General features: G+C 54.7%; 2 protein-coding genes across 2 annotated transcripts; one reads left to right on the top strand and one right to left on the bottom strand.

Annotated features, from left to right (window-relative positions):
• The first annotated feature begins 5961 nt into the window (after positions 1-5961).
• PLA2G3 (phospholipase A2 group III) lies at positions 5962-14504 on the top strand. Its single transcript, XM_072803279.1, has 7 exons — positions 5962-6651; positions 7680-7812; positions 8059-8193; positions 8479-8786; positions 9448-9577; positions 9686-9802; positions 10440-14504. The coding sequence occupies exons 1-7, from the start codon at positions 6114-6116 to the stop codon at positions 10615-10617; spliced, it is 1539 nt and encodes a 512-aa protein (XP_072659380.1). The 5' UTR covers positions 5962-6113; the 3' UTR covers positions 10618-14504.
• On the bottom strand, positions 11655-20553 carry INPP5J (inositol polyphosphate-5-phosphatase J). Its single transcript, XM_072803278.1, has 13 exons — positions 20279-20553; positions 17508-18670; positions 17029-17145; positions 16795-16903; positions 16476-16592; positions 15986-16161; positions 15434-15545; positions 15185-15294; positions 14855-15038; positions 13101-13238; positions 12849-12926; positions 12619-12723; positions 11655-12421 (listed from the first exon to the last, which is right to left on the bottom strand). Exons 1-13 carry the CDS (start codon positions 20387-20389, stop codon positions 11915-11917), a joined length of 3027 nt encoding a protein of 1008 aa, XP_072659379.1. The 5' UTR covers positions 20390-20553; the 3' UTR covers positions 11655-11914.
• Positions 20554-20980: the final 427 nt, after the last annotated feature.

The raw sequence follows: 20980 nt of genomic DNA, 5'->3' as shown, positions 1-20980 counted from the left end.
CAAATCCCCTCCTACTTATCAAAGGCCACTGAAGTACCCTATATGCACTCACATTAATCCTCATGGTATAGGTACTATTCTTATCTCCATTTTACCAATGAGGCACAAAGAGGCAAAAGGATTTGCCATGGGTACCCTGGGTGGCTCAGGGGTTTAGTGCCGCCTTTGGCCCAGGATCTGATCCTGAAGACCCAGGATCGAGTCCCATGTCGGGCTCCCTGCATGGAGCCTGCTTCTCCCTCTGCCTGTGTCTCTGTCTCTCTCTGTGTGTCTCTCATGCATAAATAAAATCTTAAAAAAAAAAAAAGAAAGGATTTGCCTAAGATCACACAGAAAGTAAGAGAGAGGCCAGGACTCAAATCTGGGTCTGTCCTGGGTTTATTCTATTCCATTACCCAGCTTTCCCCATCCCAGGTACTGGATACACACTCTAGATAGATAAATCAATCTACAAACAATGACAGTTTTGTTTCTTCCATTTCAGACATGACAATATTATTATTATTATTATTATTATTATTATTATTATTATTAAGACAGAGAGAGAGCATGAGCAGGGGGGAAAGGCAAAGAGAGAGGGAAAATCAGATTCCTTGCTGAGCAAAGGGCCCAAAGCAGGCCTTGATTCCAGGACTCTAAGATCATGACCTGAGCCAAAGGCAGATGTTTAATTGCCTAAGCCACCCAGGTGCCCCTGTATTTCTTTTTCTTATGTTATTGCACTGGCTGGGACTTCCAGTAGCATTAATATTAGGTACACATGACATATACCTGAATCTTTCTGTGTTACTTATGTATTGCTGTGTAATAAATACCTCAAAACCTAGAATCTCAAAAACAACAAACATTTATCATGTCACACAATTTCTGAAAGTTAGGAATTAAAGAGTAGCTTAGTTGAGTGATTCTGGCTCAAGGTCTCGCAAGGTTACAGTAAAGTTATCTGCCAGATTTCTTCAAAGAAAATATGCAAATGGCCAGTAAGCATGAAAAGACAATCAACATCATTATATGTCAGAAAAATGCAAACAAAACCCATAATGAGATGCCACTTTAAACCTACTAATGATGACTATAAGATAGACAATAATAAATGTTGGCAAGGATGTGGAGAAATCAGAATTCTCAAAATACTGCTGGTGAATATGTAAAATGATGTAGCCACTTTGGAAACAGTTTGGCAGTTCTTCAAATGGTTAAAGATAGAATTATCACATAATCCACCAATTCTACTCCTAGGTATGTGCCTAAGAGAAATTAAAACATATGTTCACATGAAAAGTTTTACATTAATGTTGGTGGGAGGATTATTCATAATAACCAAAAAGTGGAAACAATCCAAGAGTCCATCAGCTAATGAATAAATTAATAAAGTGAAGTGTATCTATACAATGGGATATTATCCAGTCATAAAAAGGAATGAAGTACTAATATATGCTACAACACAAATGAACCTTAAAAACATTATGCTAAGTGGAAGAAGCTAGTCACAAAGGCCGTATATTGTATGATTCCATGTATAGGAGATGTACAGTATAGGCAGCTCTATAGAGACATGAAGTAGATTAGTTGCTACTCAGGGGGAGTGAGGAAGGCAGAATGACTGTTATTTGTTGCAGGGTTTGTTTTTGGAATGATGAAAATGTTCTGGAATTAGGTAGTGGTGATGGTTGCACAAATTTGAACATACTTAAAACTCTTAAGTTGTATACCTTAAATGGGTGAATTGTATGGTATGCGAATGATATCTCAATAAAGCTATTATCAAAGGTGGAGGGTGGGAGAGGTCAGGTGGTGCTGTACTCATTCATCTGAAGTAGGGGGAAGGGCAGAGGGAGAGGGAGAAGCAGACTTCCCACTAAGCAGGGAGCCCAACATGGGGCTCAGTCCCAGGACCTGAGATTGTGACCTGAGCCAAAGGCAGATGTTTAATCAACTGAGCCACATGGGTGCCCCTGAGATGTCTAGTTTTAAACACAGTTGTGTCTCATTACTTATTCCCTCAGACCCGGGGCTGGGCTCAGTTTATGCCTGTATGCTTGGGGCTGAACTCCTACCTCGAAATCTTATGAGGGATAGTCCTATACCCAGATTCCTACTCCTTAGTCCTGGGATCTCCCAGAAGAAGACTGCCTTCTGGGCCTCCTCCCAGATGTCAGACTTCATCTGCCCATTGAGTTTCTTCTGATCTGCCCCAGCCGAATGGGATAAATTCCCAGATGCGGCAGCATCAGCTGCAGTCCTTCGGCATCTGCAGCAGCATTGGAGTGGATGCCACTGTCCTCCTGGGCAGCCCCCAACCAATGACTGGGCATAATCAGGTCACTAGGGCCTGCCTATTTCTGCCCAGTTGGAGCTCTTGTGTGGGCAATCTTTGCACCAGAGCTCCCTGTTGGCTGGCTGAGATCTGCTCAGAATGGCACCACAGTATGATGCTCTTACCCAGCTCTCCTTCCCTTCCACTCTCTCCCATAGATGTCACACTTGCAACAGTCTGAAGGCTTTCTCTGCCCAATCCTGGTTCCTTCCCACCCCCTTTATCGATCACAGGCATTTCCTCCAATATATCTCTTGCACTTTCTAACTCCATCTTGATGGTGGCTTCCTAGAGGACCCAACTGACACTTAGGCCCTGGCTCCCCTGGGCTGCCAGACCCTGTCCCCGCAGGGAATGTATTCCTCTCCATCTCCCAACTTGAGCATGCTCTGTCCCTCCTCCCCTTCTCTCTCTGTTCAGGGCCTTCCCCCTGTACCTGGCAGTAGTAGACACTCATGACTATTTGTTTTTGAATGAATGCAGAATGCTCTGGAGCTAGGTACTGCCTGCATCATTCTCCTGGCACAGAGAGCTGAGAGCGACCTACAGGTGGGGTAGAGAAGGCAAGCTCCCAGGGCTCTAGGCAGTGGGGAGGAAGACTCCAAGATGGGGAGGTGGTAAGGGAGCCAAGAGCCACCCAGGGTCACAGGAGGTCCTCCCCACAGGCCAAGAAAAATCTGACCTATCTTCTCCCCTCATCTACTGTGTGACTCCTGGCAAGTTATTCCTCTTCTGGAGCCTTACTCCATCCATCTCAACAATGGGATGAGAAGCCCTGCCCTGCCTGTCTCCCTAGGGAGAGGCAGGGGTTGTGAGCACCAAATGAGGTCATGCTTTGGAAAGGGCAGGATACACTGGGTCCTGGGCCTGGGGTCAGGGTGTGGAGGGAGAAAACAGGCAGAGAAGGAAGGAAGAGAGAAGAATGAAGAGAGAGAAACAGACACATAGGCACACCAAAGGAGGAAACCATGAGACATAATGAGGGAATGAGTGAGAAAGAGAAGAGGAAGGGAGGAGAGGAATGAGAAGACATTAAGAAACAAAAAGAAAAAAAAAAGAAACAAAAAGAGAGGAAAACAGAGAGGAAAAAATTAAAAGAGAAACAGGATAAAGAGGGAGACAGGGATACTCAGAGCCAGAAAGGCACAAAGAAATGAGATAGAGAGGGAAGAAGGGGAGAAGAAGGGACAGCGAAGAGTGGCACAGAGAGGGGAGAGAAAGAGAAGAAAGAAAGAAAGAAAGAAAGAAAGAAAGAAAGAAAGAAAGAAAGAAAGAAAGAAAGAAAGAAAGAAAAAGAAAGAAGAGAAAGAAAATGAGATGAAGAGTTAGAGTCAGGAGAAGATGGAGAGGGAGGGATAGAAATGAGGAGAATTAGCCAGAGAGGGAAAGAGACCAAGAGATGGAAGGATGAGAGAGAAGCCAAAGGAGCCAGAGCAATGGGGACTCATGGACAGAGAGAGGGATAAGTGATCAGATCGCGGGGACCCCTGCCTCTCATCCCCCTGGGACCTACTGTGTACCCTTCCTCACCTCAGAGAGGTGGGGATCCAGAGCAAAGCCTCAACTCCCCTTTTGTCTGCAAGGCTGGGCCTGTCCTGTCCTGCTGGTTTGGCTTCTGCGATCTCTGTGCCAAAGCCTCTGAGGGGCACTCCAGTGGGAGGCAGGGCTCCAAAGTCTATCCTGTAAGTTGACTGACGAGGCCACGGGGTGGAATCTGAAGGGAAAACCCAGTGACACCTCCCCTTGAGGCCTAGGCAAGCCCTAACCTGCCTTCCTTTAGGGCCCAGACAGGAAGAGACCTCAAAGGTCACCTTCACTGTTTTCTTCACTGCACAAAGGAGGATACTGAGGCCCAGAGAGGGGCAGGGAAAAGTCTGAAGTCATACAACCAGGTCACAGCTTAGCTGGAACTAGCTCTCATGGATGCTGTGGCCTGAAAATTTGGGAACTTGGTTTCTCCTGGCTAAATTGCTTCCTACCCAGGGATGTCCTGAGGCTTTAGTGACAGTGTCTTGGATGCCAGTTACTGCACAGTCTTACCCAACATCCCATGAACTGACTACTATGATTATGCCCATCATACAGATAAGGAAACTAAGGCTCAGAGAAGTTAAGACTTCCAAAGCCTGAGGTCACACAGTGCCGGGACCCAAGTTAGGTCTGTTTGACCTTGAAAGTTGGGTTCCTGGGACCTCCTACCCTTCCTGGACGGTAGGCTCTGTACTATGGTAAAGGGGGCAGAGGTGGGTGGCCATTTCTACAACTGGGAAAAATTATCAAATCATGATTTCCAAACAATAGAGTTCTTCCCAGAGGGACCTACCTTTGTTCAGTGGTGTCCCTACCTTTGGGAACCCTAGGTCTCCCTACCTTTCCTGCCACCACTCTCTCTCTCTCTGTCTCATACCCCCTCCCCCAGCTTCTGGAGGAACGAGTTTGGCTCCTGGGCACTCCCAGCAGCGCCCCCCTTCTCCCTGCCAATGTACATACAGTGAGATTCTCTTTCCCAGCTCTGCCTGTGGCTCTGCCTCACTGGGGCTCGCTCTCCTGGAAGACACTGGGATGGAGGTTGAGAAGGATGTTGGGGGAGCAGTAGGCTGACGGGCAGATGGTTAGACAGACAAATCACTGTTCCTGCCAGTCCTGACCTCTCAGCAAAGCTTTCCAAGAACTCTACTACTATCCTCCCTTGCCAGGCACTGGAAGTTTCCTCACCCTCAGTGATCCTCAGTTTCTTCACCTTTCCTGTGTGTATAAGCACTCCAGCTTCTCCGGGTAGTTGGGAGCTGGGTAAGACATCAGCTTTGGGACACAGGAACACGTGCTGGCGGTAGTCCTTCCCTGATGGAGAGACCCTTCCTGTCTCTTGCGGAACACACGATGCCTGCTGTGTCCCATCGGTGGCTACAGTCCAAGGACGGAGATGGCTGCAGACTCAGCCCTCTGCCCAGCCCCCTGCTCCTCTAGAGACCATAGTCCCTTCAAGTCCAGAGCCTTAGCCCTGCCCCGTGCCCTGCTCACAAGGCCTGCTCTGGCTGTGTCTGTACCGTCTATGGGACCAGGAGGGTTGCTGCTTGGCCAGTCCTGTGTCTCTGAGTCCCAGGAAGTGGAGAGCCCTGGGGCGCTGTCCCCTGATTTGCTGAGAGGCTTTCTTAGAACCAGCGATGGGTGGTGGTGCACCCTAGGTGGCCAGGGGATGGACACTCCCTTTCCCAGAAGCCTCTGGACTCCCGGAGTTGGGGGGGTGCACAGGGCCCCAGTCCTGCCCTCACCTCCTTCATGCCGCTCTGGTAGAGGCCGTGGCCCTCTGCCAACTTCATAGAGGTGGGTGTGGCAGCCACCACTGGGGCAGGAGCTGAGGACGAGTTCTGGGAGCTTCCTAAGTGCCCCTGACCCCTCTTCCCTCCCCAGGGAGATAGAGATCCCCTCCTGGCCCCCTGCCTCAGGGCCCAAGACTTTGACTCCCACAGTCCCCATGCAGGCAGGGCTGGCAGCAGGTGACTGGATGAGAAAGGCGTGGTGAATGGGGGCGTGGGCCCTGGCAAGTGCACTCCTTGGCCAATCAGCAGCCTGCCCAGCCGGTGGATTGAGTTACAAGCCCGAGATCACCCCATACTCCAGCCTCCTTCCTACTCCTCCCAAAGCTCCATTCATTGGCCCCGCTGCACTGGGTCTGGAGGGCACTGCTTCCGCTCAATTGCTAAAGCTGCTGCTCAGTTGCTAAAGCTGCTGCCTCGTGGGCTGCCAGGGGTAGGTGTCCTGGGGGCTTTGTCTGAGTCGGCTGATCCGGGACGTAATGGGGGTTCCAGTAGCGCTGTTAGGGATGCTGAGCTTCCTGGGAGTGGCTGTGGGGGGCTCCTCTGACCTTCTCTGGGACAGCACCTCTTGCCACCTGGCCAGGCCCATCCCTGGCAACTCCTTGGGGACTCTGAGCTTTCTGGGCAAGGATGCCCAGGGACTGGCCCTGTTCCACACTCACTGGGACAGGCAGGGGAGGCTGCAAGCGTGTAGCCGGCAAGATGAGCCAGAGCTCACCGCAGCCTTCAGTGCCCTCTGTGCTGGGGAGATCACCCGGGGCTCCTTCATCCACACCCCTGGACCCAAGCTGCAGAGAACCCTGGCCACGCTTCAGAGTCAGTGGGGGGCCTGCCGAGGGCCTGAAGAGCATCCAGCAGGGGCTAGGGAGAAGCGAGCAGCAGGGGCCAGGGACGAGAAAGCAGAACTGAGTGGAGCACCTGGCAGCATAGGACACCAGCGGGTGAAGAGAGGCTGGACCATTCCTGGCACGCTGTGGTGTGGAGTAGGGGATTCTGCTGGGAACTCCTCGGAGCTGGGTGAGCCATGGGAATGTGGACTGAGGGGCAGGGGAGGGAAGTGCAGGCTTTCAGCTCTACCCCCCACTCATTCAGGCTATAGCCCTTGGGGGAATCTAAGTTATTCAGACTTAACCACTCTGAATTTCAATGTCTTTATCTGTAAAATGGGGGTGACCATAAGTCTCATCATGGGTTGCTTAAATTAGGTCACAGATGGGAAATCTAATCAAAACCTTGGAATCCTCATTAATCACCCTCCCAGGGAAGGGTTGGACTGGACTGAGTCCAAGGTTGGGTGAGCCAAAACGCCATTACCCAAGAGGAGGCTTTATGATGACAGGATGCCCAGGGGAGTGGACGCCAAGGCCTAAAGGCCTGGGTTAGCAAATTCAAGCTGAACAAGTCACTTCCCCTCTCTGAACCTTGGTTTCCCTCACCTGTACCTGGAAGTGACATTTCCCTCACAGAACTGCTGTGAGCTTCGGTGTGGGAAGTGCCAGGCAATTGGGAAATGCTCAGTAAAAGGCACTACTGCTCAGTTGGTAACAAATTTGGATGACTTTTTTGCACTCCATACTGCTGTCTTTTTGCATGCATGTATATAGCGGGTTGGGGGAAGGCTTTGGCACCTGAGTTAGAGCAGATTGGCATCCTGGCAATGCCTCATCATGCCAGCGAGAAAGGTTGCACCCTGCCTCTTTGCCATTCCATGGCACACACATTCATAACTTTGGAGTTTTATTTGGGGCATGAGCTTGGGAGCTCTGGAGGCAGACTTCACTTCCCCTGAGGAAATCCCTTTCCTGGACAAGGGCTCCTGGGTGGGCTGCTTGGCATTTGCAGCTGCCCAATAAAGGCTGTGCCTGGTTGCTCTTTTCAAGCTTTGAAACTGAGAGTCCTCCAGAGGGAGAGTGGCCTGAGGCCACCCAGGGTGTCTGTGGCAGGGCTGGAGCAAGAACAAGGTCCCTGTTCCTGCACTGGGTAGGCATAGCCAGCGTGTGACACCCCCAACCCTGCTGAGCTGGGGCCCCCTCTGCTTCTTGCAGGGGTCTTCCAAGGTCCTGATCTCTGCTGCCGGGAACACGACCGCTGCCCACAGCACATCTCGCCCCTCCAGTACAACTATGGCATCCGAAACTACCGATTCCACACCATCTCCCACTGTGACTGTGATACGAGGTTGGCGGTGGGCAAAGAGGGCTGGGGGCTCAGGGGTGAGGTAGTTCCTGGGTGCAGAGGCTGGGATTCCAAAGAATCCTAAAGGATCAGCCAGCCAGACCCCACTGTGCAGGCTGGAAAACTGAGTCCTCGGAGAAGAAGAGATTCTTGGATCTCAAACCTCCTGTATGGCAGTGACTGGGTGGGCTTGGAGGAGGAGTTGGGTGGCCCCCTGGTCCAGGAACCTGAGTGCCAGCTCTTGGACAGGTTCCGGCAATGCCTGCAGAACCAGCAGGACTCCATCTCAGACATCATGGGAGTGGCCTTCTTCAACGTGCTGGAGATCCCCTGCTTCGTGCTGGAGGAGCAGGAGGCGTGTGTGGCGTGGTACTGGTGGGGAGGGTATGTGGCTGCCTCCTTCAATCCCCTGCCCAGTCAGAGGTGGAACCCAGGCTCCAAGCTGTGGGAGGGAGGCTTGTCTGTCCATCCTCTAGCAAATGATTCCTCATCCTCCCTGTCCTCTCCTCAGGGCAGGGCCCAGGATGCAGACCTTCCCTGGAGGCTCCACACAGCCCAGTGGGACAAGGGATGGGACTGTCAGAGCCTTGGTCTCCGTGGAGATGAACCTGAGGCTTCTGGGGAGAGGGGATTAGGAGTTACCAATTGCCACCAATTGTCACCTTGTAGGTGTAGAACGTATGGCTCCGTACCCCTTGCCCGCCTCCAGCCCAGGACCTTCTACAATGCCTCCTGGAGCTCCCTGGCCACCCCCCCAAGTCCCAGCCTCCAGAGCCCAGCCCCCAGCAAGCCTCGACAGAAGCAGCGTCCTCTGAAGCGGCCACCACAACGGAAAGGGTCTAAGCGTCCCAACAAAACCAACACTACAGCTCTCCAGGTCCCCGTGGCCTCCATCAAACCTGATATATCCCCCACAGCCTGGCTGGAGGTCACCCATCCAGGCCTCCAGGGGTCACAGAATGGCCTCAAACCTCAGGGTGAGCTCAGAACCTGATTTGGAGGGCTCTTGGTGTGGGAAGGTGTCCCTACTTCTGTTGCTTCCTTTCCTGTTCCAAACTCCTCCTGGGGTCTCCCAACCTCTCCCATCAAGTCATGCTGCAGCTAGAAGGATTTTCATAAACCCCAAACTTGACTATGTTAGTCCTCACTGAGCCTCCACCACGGCTCATGATGTCTCAATACCCAGGGGTGCTCAGGTGCTGGTTCTGCAGACCCTACTCCCCAGTTGAAACTCCAGTCTTACAAGTTTCATTTGGTTCCTCAAAAGCAGCTTGCTCTCACCTCTGGACCTTTGCACATGCTGTTCCTTCTGCCTGGAGCACTCTTCCGAGTTGTCTTCTCCTTGTCTCAACTTAGCAGTCTCTACCACCCAAAAGCATTTCCTGACCTACGCTCTGGGCTATCTGGGCTATATGGTGGCACTGGTCTGTGTATGTGGGTGTTTGTGTGTGTGTGTGTGTGTGTGTGTGTGTGTGATGTGTGCATCATTCTCAGGGCAGGAAGGGCATGAGAGAGAGGGATACTGTTTGTGTGGCTGAGGACACGAACCCATGTTTCTCCTAAATGGCAGTGGGCATCAGTGGGGCTTTCCTGGGGGACCGGGCTTCCCTCACTACTATGTCCCTCACCCTAATCCAGATGCCCGCCGGGCCTGCCGCAGCTTCCACCGCCTGGATCAGTGTGAACAGCAGATCGGGCCTCAGGAAACCAAATTCCAGCTACTCAATAGCGCCCATGAGCCCATCTTCCACTGCAACTGCACGCGTCGGTGAGGCCTGCTTGGGCCCTTGGGGGTGGGCAGCCTACTGCCAGTCACTGAAAGGGGGGCTCCGGGTGGCCAGACCCTGCCCTAGTCTAAGCCTGCCTCTGCCCTCAGTCTGGCACGTTTCCTGAGGCTCCACAGCCCGCCTGCGGGCACCAACATGCTTTGGGAGCTGCTAGGCATGACCTGCTTCGAGCTGGCCTCTCCACTGGACTGTGCTGAGGGCAAGGGGTAAGTAAGGGTAAGGCCAAGAGGGAGGGGGCATTTGGCCAGGGGGTGGGTCACCTGTCTTCCCTTTGTGTGCCAGGACCAGGGGATGGGGAAAGGGGTCAAGGCACCTCTGAGTTTCATCGTCACCATCACCCTACTCCCGGGTGCCCAGCTATGGCTCTGTGCTTGGTTCATATGGGTCCATGTTGACTCTGTCACTTCCTGTGGGACCTACAAGTTCAGTCACCTCTCCGTGCCTCCATTCTCTTTGTAAAAAGCTTGTGGAAGCCAAGGAAATGGTGTGTGTGACACATATAGCCCAAGGCCTGCCTGACACATAGTAAAAATGCTTACTTAACACTTACTCCTGAGCTAAAATCTCATTTCAGTTCGGATTCTCAGAGCAAAACCCTCATTACCTTCCCCATTTCATGGGTGAGGAAACCGAGGCCCAGCTTGGCCCAGGTGTCTACAGCCAGCTGGTAGCAGAACAGGGGCCTCTTGATGCCAGCCCAGGTTTCTCTTGCCCCCTTCGAGAAGTAACCCAGCTCTCCCTGGCCCCAGCCCTGCTTCTCTCTAGGCTCAATGCTCCTTTCTGCAGAGGAGGGCGGGATCCTTGGCAGCCTTAACCACCTGCCCCACTTTTCTCTGCCCACAGCTGTTCCAGAGACCCTAAAGCCATCAAGGTGTCAGCCCGACACTTGCGGCGACTTCAAAAGAGGCGGCTCCAGGTCTGGGGTGTGGGCACAGGTGAAGGGCAGGTGCGGCCTTCAGATCACACAAGAGCCCCCATATCGTTCTATGACCGCTGCCTGCAGCTGACCCAGGCAGCCTGAAGACCCAACTGGCAGCAGAAATCCTAGAACCACTGATCTCAGTTCCAGACTGGACCCTGCCCCCAGCTCTGCTTAGCCCTAGGGGGTCTTGGCTTCCTCTCCATATGTTAGACTGAAGCATGGCTTGGGCCCCTGTGGACAGCCAGGGGGCTGGATGAGGAGTGAAGGGGAGGCAAGGCTGAAATGCTGGACCATGTCTCCTGCTGTGCTGAGTGCTCTTGAGTTGGTGACACGACCCCTCTGTGCTTGGATGTGAGGTTCAGGAGGCTCATTCTGATGTCTTGGGCCTAGGCCTTGCCAGATGGGAATGGGGAAGGGGTAATTTATTACAGCAGCCTCAGGAGGTACCAAGATGAGGTACATTTATCTCCAGGTTGCAAAATTAATACAAAAATCTGTCCTGGGGAGCCCCAGCACCAACTTGCTAATGCCTGAGGCAGCAGGTAGGGAATGAGCTGTCACAGAAGTGCCTGTGTCTATATCCAGGAAAGGGGAGGGTGGCCAGAGGGGGCTTCCCAACTCTCCTTCTTGGGGGATCCCTTCTCTTAACAGCTATTGTGCTCTTCTTGGCACAGCCTTGGCCCATTTTTTCCTACTCTAAACCTAAATTCAAATCTCCTCTGTGTCCTTGAGTGAGGGACCTTCCCCACTCTGAGCCTTAGTCTCCTCCTCTGAAAAAGGGCCGTGTAATCAGAACCTACCTCATAGGATTGTTGAGGATTAAGTAAAATAATATATGGAGAGTGCTTAGCACCCTCCCTCTAATGTATTGATAGCCAAACTGTGGATAGGTGTGTGATTCTGATAGACTCACCTCCTGGAGGCCTCACTTTGCCCACCTGCAAAATAGGTCTAAGAATTGCACTGAACTCAGCACCACAACTCAGGGTTGTGATGCAGATTAAAAGAGATGGCATGTGTAATGCATACAGCTGGTGCCTGGTAATTGTCAGATCTATCATCCTCTTGCCTCTTTAGTCCCTTCTTCTGACAACCCCAACCCCCAGGCTGCTAACAAGTTAGGAAGGAGTCAGGAGTGATGTTGGAGAATTTAATTTCTAATTGATGACCTCCAGGATTGCCCCCCACCCCATCCCAGATGGGGGCCAACAGGGCTTTGCTGATTGTCACAGTTGAGGTGCCAGGACTCAGTTTGGGGGACCCCAGTTGGCCACCCCTGGCCAGGAGAGAGTGGCAGGTGTGGAGAAAGCTGGAGCAGCAGCAAGAAGGACATAGGTGGGTTTGCAGAAGATTGGGGCACAGTGGGGGCCACCTGGGCCCATCTGCCCACCTACCCTCATGGCCCCAGACCCCCTTCCTCCAGCCCCTGTCGGCCCTGAGGACTAGTAGACAGGCTACTAGGGGCTGGGGCCTCCCGATTAGGTCCCCAGGAGCCACCACCACCAGGGTCGACGGTTTCCAGTCGCAAGGCAGGCAGCAAGCCCAGGCTTCGAGGCACAGATGGTGGGAAGGCCCAGGGACCAGGCAGCCCAGAGGGCCCCTCCTCACTACTGCCCCGGCTGCCACCATCATTGCCCTTGTCAGGAGCCACCCGGGGCAGGCGGCGGCTCTGGGGTGAGGGGCTGCGGCTGGCACCACGGCGTTCACGGGATGAAGGCCGCAGGGCAAGGCCAGGGAAGCGGGCCAGGCCTGGGCTGCGGCTACGGTGTCTCTTGGACTTGCCAGGGCTGGGGCTGCGGGACTTGGGTGCAAGCAGCTCCAGGGTACTGTCATCTTCATCCTCTGAGCTGGCACTTGAGCTATCTGTGCTGCTGCTGGCCAACTCCGAGGTAGGCAGCGAGATCTGGGGGGAAGGCTGGTTACTGGGGTGCCCCACTCCCCGACTAGCCACTGAAGGCATCTTTGAACCACTCCAACCCTGCCCACTGACAGACCCAAGAAGGTCAGGTTACTTGTAGGAGATTATGGAGCAGAATGTAGAGGCTGTGACATTTGAAAAGGGTCTTTTAGCACCCCCGACCCCGCGATCTGACTACTCACCTGGAAGGGCTCAGTGACACCGATGAGGATGCTGTGTGTGTGGCTGTAATAGCCCAGTATGAAATCTCCATGGCCCTTGGGCAATGACTCCTCACTGAAGGTCACCTGATGGGCCCAGGGCATAGGCTCAGGTTAGGGTCAAGGAGGCAGCTTCAAGGACTGTCCAAGCCACGTCCCGAGACCCAAAGGCAACGGGGGACTCCTCCCACTCTCTGCTTCCCCTTCAGTACCTGGTAGATGTTCCCATCCACATCCTCGTGTTTGGCCCAGACATAAGCCACGTAGTCCTTGCAGTGGCGGAAACCTACCTGGGGTGAGAGGATTCAGGGTTGTGTCTCCTATCATGTGACTGCATCCCCCCCCCCACCCCCCCCCGCCAGTGTAGGAGCAAACTCCAGAGAAGCCAGTGATCCCCCTGAGCGCCCGGCTGCTCCTCCAGGTCCTCCCTTCCCAGAGTCCCTGACCATCCCTGCCCTTCTCACCCGGTACAAGCCAATCCAGTCCCAGGAGCTGCGGGCGAACACAGTCTCGATGCGGTACCTCACCACGGCCTGCTCGGGCCGCACCCACTCATCAGCCACCTCCAGCCGCACTAGTGGCACGTCGTCCCTGTAAGCAAACTGCCCAGGGGCAGGGGCAACATCGGGGGACACCCTCTAAGTATCCTATACACCTAGGGCCCTTGGGCCTGAGTCAGCAAAGGGCCTTTGAAACCACCTTGCAGATTGAGAAACCAAGGCAGAACAGGTCTAGGGTAAATGCCAGGCTTCCCACATCCCACCTCAGGGCTCCTTACGCCCAGAGCCTCCTTGGGCAGTGAGAACACAGCCTGGAGGTGAATAGTGTAGCCCTGGTTCTGTCATTCCTCTGCTGCTGTCCCTCAGGGAAGGACCCAGATGGTGTGTCAGGCTCAAGCTTTTGTCTGCTCCTCTGTTCATTGGGTTTCAGGTTTCCCTCCCTCCTCAGGTTTTGAGCCAGGCTGTTCCAGAAGAAACCGGCACATCCTCTTCCTGTCCTGAGGCTCCTAACAGCAGGTGTGCCCGGTGGCCTCTTGGAAATGATCTCCAGAGCCTTGTCAGGTCAAGGTCACTAAGTCTCGTTTTGATTGTGTTGCTTTCATGAAGAGACTCAAGTTTTCTGAGACTCAGTTTCCCCTCAGTAAAACAAGGAGGAGAATTTGGTATCTCAGGGCCAAAAAGGCATTCAAAGGGGTGACAGCCAAAGGGCCTGGCATGTAGTAGGTGCTCGACAGTTTAACGTTCTGCAAGGGTCAGAGTCCTTGATAAGGAGGGAAGGTCAGGGTAGGTTACCCAAAAGGAGTGGTTCTCAAGGTGAGGCCCCTGACTGAGGGTTAAATCTCACACCCAAGTCTTTTACCAAAGGTCATGGAAGGCCAGACTTGGGCAGATTTCCATTCCCAACTGAGGATATTGGCCAATGTCCCACTGACTGACCACATGACAAAGTTACCAGCGAAAACATTCTCTGGGCTGCAGGGCTCTCTCTTATCAGATCAAGGGAATCAGAGAGCCCAGAGTTGGGTTTCAGGACTAGAAAGATGGGATCTACCTTCCCTCACTGCTGAGCATATGTGTGGCTTGGGGAACATGCCTACCCTACTGGGGGCCTCAGTTTTCCCTGAGAAAAACAGAGTGTTGGGCTACATAGTCTCTCAGGTCTGGTTCTGACATTCTAGCATTTCTGTTTTTTACTTTGCCAACCAGAGACCTCAACCTTAAACGCAATGCTAAATTACAGTAATCCCTTACAATTTAGCTTTGTATTTTTCATATCTCTACTCCTCCTCCCCATGACTACCTCATTCATGGTGCCTGGCACACAGCAAATGGTAAATAAATAATAAATAAATATGGGGTTTGAATGAATATTTTGATTTTTCTGGTCTTATTCTATACTATATAATGTGAATTTTAACAAATGTTGTCCTAATCCTTTCTCAGAAGAACAGAGCTAGGGATTTGTGGGGAAGGTATAGGACTCTGAAGACTAGCTTGGGTTCAAATCCTAATTCTTCTGTTCAGCAGCATGTGATGCTGTGTCTCTGAGCCTTGGTTTCTGCATCTGAAAATAGAGATCATAACCCACCCCTACTCTGCTACAATGAATGGATGCTGCTGAGGGCAGGCTTTGCCCCCATCAAGGGGTTACTGGTGGGCCATGGGATGCTGAGCTGAATCTGGGGACGTCATGACAGGAGGATGAGGCTGGGACTCACCTGCAGGACAAACTGGGCGGCCACGGGCTTATGGTCACTGACAGTGTATTCCATGTGGCTGCGGTAGCTGTGCTGGGTCACCTGGAGCCGATGGCTTTCCCGTCCTGAGGGGCTGGGACCCACTCCTGGAGCCTTGACCTTCCACAGGATACGGTCTGTCCAGGCTGGCTTCCGCTTCTTGGCACTGAAGTGGGCAGGGGTGACCCAAGTTTCAGGGGCTAGGGTTTGAGGCACAGCCCCCAGCTTTGCTTCTTGCCAATCCTCTTCCCTTTCTTCCCTATCCAGAAGACTTCAGCCCATGTGTCCACCTCATCCCAGTGCTGAGCTTACCTGGTGTCATATTTGTTAGTACCCACATCAAATTTGAAGGTGGGCGCAAAGTTGAGGGGCCCCTCCTGGAAGCCCTTCAGGATGGGCCAGGTGCTCTTGGCCATGTTGAGCTGTGAAGGTCCAAAAGGGTAGAATTGGACAATGGCTTGGACAGGGCAAGTGAAGGGAAGAGCCAGAGCCTAGTATACAAAGGTGTGCTGGTCATGCTCCGTGTGCTTGGTGTTTAGGGTGCGGGCTGGGATTCTGCACCTGGTCCTTCTCCCAGAGCTGGTGGAGCTGGTCGCTGTCAATGGCAAACTTGACGAAGTGCAGGTCATAGCTCTCGATGCGGAAGTTGAGGTCCCCAAACCAGAACACGAGGCTGTTCCGGGGTGGGAGTCATCAAGGTCCACGGGATGAAAGCCCAACCCAGATCCTTCACCTCTACCTAACCAACAGCACTGGATGACCCTAGTAATGACGCAATGGGTGGAGTGGGTGGCAGCAGATTCTCCGCCTGCCAAAGAACAGCAGGGGCATAAATCTAGAATAATGTTAGGTTGGACCCTGAGCAAGGCCCTGCCCCTCAACAAACTCCACCCCGCAGGCTCTGGCCCCATCAAACTTAAATTCGTGTTCCTAGATGAAGTTTGAGGGTACCCGTCATAGGATCATAGGATCTGCCTCTCCCCACAAGGCCCACCCAGGCTGGTACAGGTTCCTGTGGTCAAGTATTTGGGACTCCGCTCTCTGAGGCCTACCTCTCCTTCACTAGCCTCCCCCCCACCCCCACGCTCAATTTGGCCCGGCCACAGCCCATACTCATGATCCAGGATGCCGTGTGCCCCAGGCCCCGGGAACTGCTGGAGGCTAAGGATGGTCTGGAAGTTGTCCTTGCGCTGCTCTGCTTTGTCCATGTGTGCAGGCAAGTGGCAGTTCAAGAAGCAGAGCATGTGCCCGAAGGCGGCCAGTCGCACACTCACTCCACCCTTGTTGCCCTTGGGAGACAAAGTTGGTCGAGAGTCAAGGGTGGGGCCTCGGCAAGTAGGTGAGGCACTGGGCGGGGCATCGAGAGGGGCGAGGCCAGCCCGCAGGTGGACAAGGCTTAGAGCAGGTGGGTTCTAGGAGGGGAGCACTGGATGGGGCAGGGACAGGAAGGGGGCTTGGTCTAGAAAATGGTGTGGGGTGTGGGGCGGCATTGGGGAGAGGAAGGCCTCAGAGTCGGGGGTGGAGACGGAGAGGGGACCTTGCCAGTGTGTGGGGGACCAGAGGACTAATCTATAGACCCCTCTGGGGCTGCTCCCATGCTCACCCAATAGCCACCCAGGCCAGTGCGCGTGCAGTCCGTCTGCACGTCCCTCAGGAAGGGCAGATGGTAGTACTTGGCGAACAGCAGCAGGATGACGCCCTGCATCCGCACGGTGCTCACCTGCGGCAGGAGGTGACCTGGTTGAGAGCTGGACACAACCCCCCCTCCCTCCGCCCCGCTGTGCGCTTTCCCCCAGTCTTTCAGAACTCCCATTTCGCAGACCTGGCCACAGAGGCCCAGCAGGCCCCACAGTGAGTCAAGGCAGAGCTAGGGCCAGGGATCCAGGGGTCTCCACCCTTCCGGGGGCTGAGGGAGACGTTACCAGCACGAAGTTGAAGGGTGCCAGTGCGTCCATGAAGAGCTCGCTCCACTGGTCTGTGAAGAGCGCGTCCTTGAGCCGCTTGTTGATCATGGAGTTGACTTCCTGCAATCTGGGAGTCGAGGTGGGGGTGAAGCGGCTGTCAGGTTGGGGGTGCCCTAGAAGCCCCTCCCGTGGGCAAGGGTCTGGGAGGCACAAGGGGTTCCTGAGCAGGGTCCACATGCCCGGCCCCCTCACCCTATGGCAATCATGTCTGCCCCATCACTGTCATCGCCACTGCTGCCCAGGTGGAGGAGGGATGTGACGTCATCAGGGGGCATGGCAGTGCCCACGTTCCATGTGACCACAGTGATCCTGGGGGGGGTAGAGAAGGGGTTACCACTGGGCACCACTCCCTCATCCTTGGCCTCCCTCCCACAAGGATCTTTCTGGGGGAAATAAACTGAGGCAGGTGTGGGTGTAAGCTCTCAGGAGAAGGACAGTGGGCCCAGCCAATATTCCTCCTACCAGACTCTCCCAGGGGAAAGCCATTGAGGCAGAGGTGGGCAAGTCCCTTAGGAGGAGATGTTGTCTCCTGAGGGTTCCAGAGTAGGCCCAGTACCTCCCAAAGAATCCTCCTCAGGGAAGTAAACTGGGGCAGTGTAGGGTAAGCCACCCTGGAAGGACGGCTAACTTCACAGCTCAAGCCCCACTTTCTTGAGAGAAGGCCCCCTCACCAGAAGCCAGGGTCGCTCTTGCAGGTAGGCTGAGCTGACCAAGAGGATGATGAGGTGGAGGTAGAAGGGGAGGTGGTGACTGGAGCTGGAGTTTCTCGATGCTGAAGGCTGGGGCTCAAGTGCCCACTATGCCCCACACCCTGGCTGCCAGGCCTGGGGAGGGCTGTCTCAGGGGCCGGGGGGACACAGGGGGAGCGGTTGGGGGAGCGACTGGGGGAACGGCTGGGAGACCGGGGTGGCTTGGGTAGAGGTGGGGGCACAGTCTGGGCTGAGGAGGACCCTGGCCGGAAGGTGGGGGACAGAAGTCCTGGGGAACGGGTGGCAGGCTCTGGAGGGCCCTGGCCCACATCCAGGGGTAGCGTCTGGGGTGGCCGGGGCAGGACAGGATCCTCAGGGCTGCTACGGGGGGCCTCAGGCCGGGCTCTGAATGAGGGGGAGATCCGGGGGTCTGGGGGGCTTTGGATCAAGGATGTGGAGCCTGTGGGACCAGAGGCCGGAGCTGAAGGCTGCAGATGCGCTTCAGAAGAGGGGAGAGGTTTAGGAGCTGGGGCAGCCTTCTGTTTAGCTGGCGTCTGTCCCACAGAGGTCGAGGCTGAGGTCACAGAAGCTGGAGCCAGGGCCTGTTCTTGAGAGGACGACAAGACTGGACTGGGCACTGGGGAAGAGTTGGAGGGGGGCTGTGAGTGTTGCTCCTCAGATGCCAGGGCCAGGCTCAGGCCTGAGGCAGCCAGTGCTGGCTTGGGTCCCACGGAGGCAGGTGGCACCTGCTTCTGGTCCCTGGATGTTGGAGACAGCCTGGGCCGCAGGGTGGCTGGGGGAGGCCTCGGCCCCGCTGAGGCAGATATCACTAGCTGCCCCAGGGATGTCGGAGCCAGGACCGAGCCTGAGGTCACCGCAGGAGGCTTTGGCCCAGCCGAGGCAGACACGACTAACTGGCCCACAGATGTTGGAGCCAGGCTGGAGCTGCAGCGGGCAGGAGCTGTCTTCTGTCCTCCGGGGGTAGACAGCGGAGCCAGGATGGGTCGGGGAGATGCCAGAGCCAACCTGGGCCCCTCTGTGGAAGGTGGCACAGCCGCTCGCGGCCCCACAGCTGCTAGGGCCAATCTCGGTTCTGAGGGTGCCGGGGCTGCATTCTTCGATGGGAGTTGAAAACTTGAGTCCACCTGGAAGAAGACCAGTCAAAGACTCAGGGTAACCCTAACCGGGGGCTCGGGCCCCGGCTTCCATGGAGACCCCAGCATACTCTGGCACATCTTTGCAAGGAAGTTCTTCCTAATTTCTCACTTCAATCCATTCTGTTGCAAATCAGCTTCTCTTTTGGAGGAAACAGGAGACAGAACCTTATCTCCCTCTCTCAAGTCTGACACCTCTCACAGATGGGGAAACTAAGACCCCCAACTCAAATGAGGCAGCGTGTGAGCCAAACCCGAGGTTTCTTCCCTTGCCTTCCTGGCTGACTGATGCCCACTCCCTGGTCGCGCTGGAGGGCTGGGTGTCTGGAGTCAGGTTCTCTGGGCAGCTCTCCCTGCATTCCCTCCTGCTCCCCTGGCTAAGGGCTACCGACCTAACACCCCGGATCTGCCCTCTCTGGACACCTTGGGTCTAGCCTATTAAATTTCCCTCCTTTCCTCCATAGTTCCTCCAGGAACCCTCAGCTTTGTCCCTGTCAAGGATCCCAAACTCCTTGGCCACAGTCCTCCCTGTCCTCCTCACCCATTCCCAGAGTTCCATATAGAAGCAAGAGCCTAGGGCTAAGACTAGCCATGTCAATTCTAAGCCCAGCTCTCTGTCACCTTAGACAAGCACCTCTCTGCCCAGGGGCTCAGTTTTCATCTGTAAAATGATGGAATCCTGAGAAGCCTTGGTCTCATATTCTGTGCGTTTATGAGCCGAACATTTTCTAGGATTCCATTTGAACCCCATGGAATAGTCTGTCCTCATCAAGTGTGATTCTAACATTCTGTGTAAGTCCAGGATCCTGGCAGATCCTGGCACTGCACTTCTCTGTGCCCAATTGTCCCCTCTCCCCTGTGTCCCTCACCTTTGAGGACAGACAAGCAGGTATCCTCTTTTTGTCCGGCAGGTGGAGTGGGGGCAGGTGGAGTGGGGGAATGTGAGGCCCTGCAGGGACCTCCTCTCTCTTTCCCATCTGTCCTCTGTTTCTGATGCCCCTATCTCCAGAAGACGGGATAAAATGTCCTTTGCCAGGGAGGGCAGAAGGTTTACACTTGCCCTGAGGTGGCCCCATCCTTGCCTCCAGACATGCAGCTCTGTCTGTGTCCCGTGTCCTTCTCGGTTCAGAGAATCTGAAACTCTGCCTCCACCTTCCTCCCCAAACTTAGCTCTTTGAGACTGCATTTTAGGCTTCCTCCTCGGCTCCAAGTGTCCCCCCAACCACCACACCACCTCCAGCACTAGCAACTTAGACATCCCAGATGTCACCATTTTAGTTTTCAGGAACAAGCCTCCTCATTTTGCATTGGTTCAGAGAGGACAAGCAACTTGCCCAAGGTCACACAGCAAAGCTGGAGCACAGCTGGATCCCCTGACACCCAGTCCAGGGCTCGCTGGGGGCTCCCGGAGATGGCGAACTCCATCTCTCTCTGGGTGTCCCATCACTGCCCCCTCAGCCCCCAGAGTGCCCTGTTTGCCTAGCCCCTGCTCGGTGGGTAGAGGAGAGTGCCAGCCCCTCAGCCAGGGGCACCAGGGTGCCTGCCGTGTGTGGGGGTGTGTGGGATCAAGGATGGGGTGCTAGGTTTTAGGGGTCTTACCTTGGAGGGTGCCCCAGTTTGGGAAACCCCATGGGGCACAGGCACGGGCAGGGGACCTAGGCCAGCCCGGGTCCCTGGCCTCCTACTGCCACTGCTGCTCTGGCCCTCCATGTCTGCAGCCCCTAGCAGCCCGGGCTCCCTGGGCTCCGGCTCTAGCTCCTCCGCTCCCGGGAACCAGTGATGTCATCAGCCGTTTCAACCTGCAGAGAATTTAAAGACACAGGCACCTACTTCCCAGCCTAGAGGTGGCCAAGGCAAGGTGGCCTGCACTCTGGGAGCCCTTCAGGCTGACTGCTGAGGCTGAAATGGCCGTGGGGCAGGGTGGAGAGTGTGCCCATTGGCCTGGCTTGGGGCCCGACCAGCAACATGGAGGAGGCTGGCTGGCTGTCCCCACCTTCCTGCCAGTAGGCCTGGTGGGTTCTCACTCGAGGGTGGGGTATTGACACACCTGACAGGTAAGGTAGAGACAGGTAGCTCGGAGGTCAGCACCCTCTCCAAGGCCACAGAGACACCTAAGTCCCTGCCATGATCCTGGGAGCTTGACTCCCTGCCAGCCCAGGGCTTGCTTTGCCCTCACCTTTGCCCCATTTCTGGGCCTTGGTGCCAGCCCCCCTGCCTGCTCTATCCTTCCCATCGGAGAACCAGACACTCAGGCTCCAACTGCTGGAGCCTCAGCACCGCCCCTGCTATTTTACACACACC

Source organism: Canis lupus, chromosome 27 (genome assembly GCF_048164855.1).
Source record: "Canis lupus baileyi chromosome 27, mCanLup2.hap1, whole genome shotgun sequence".
Lineage (NCBI taxonomy): Eukaryota > Metazoa > Chordata > Mammalia > Carnivora > Canidae > Canis > Canis lupus.
This window is presented reverse-complemented; position numbering and strand designations above follow the sequence as displayed.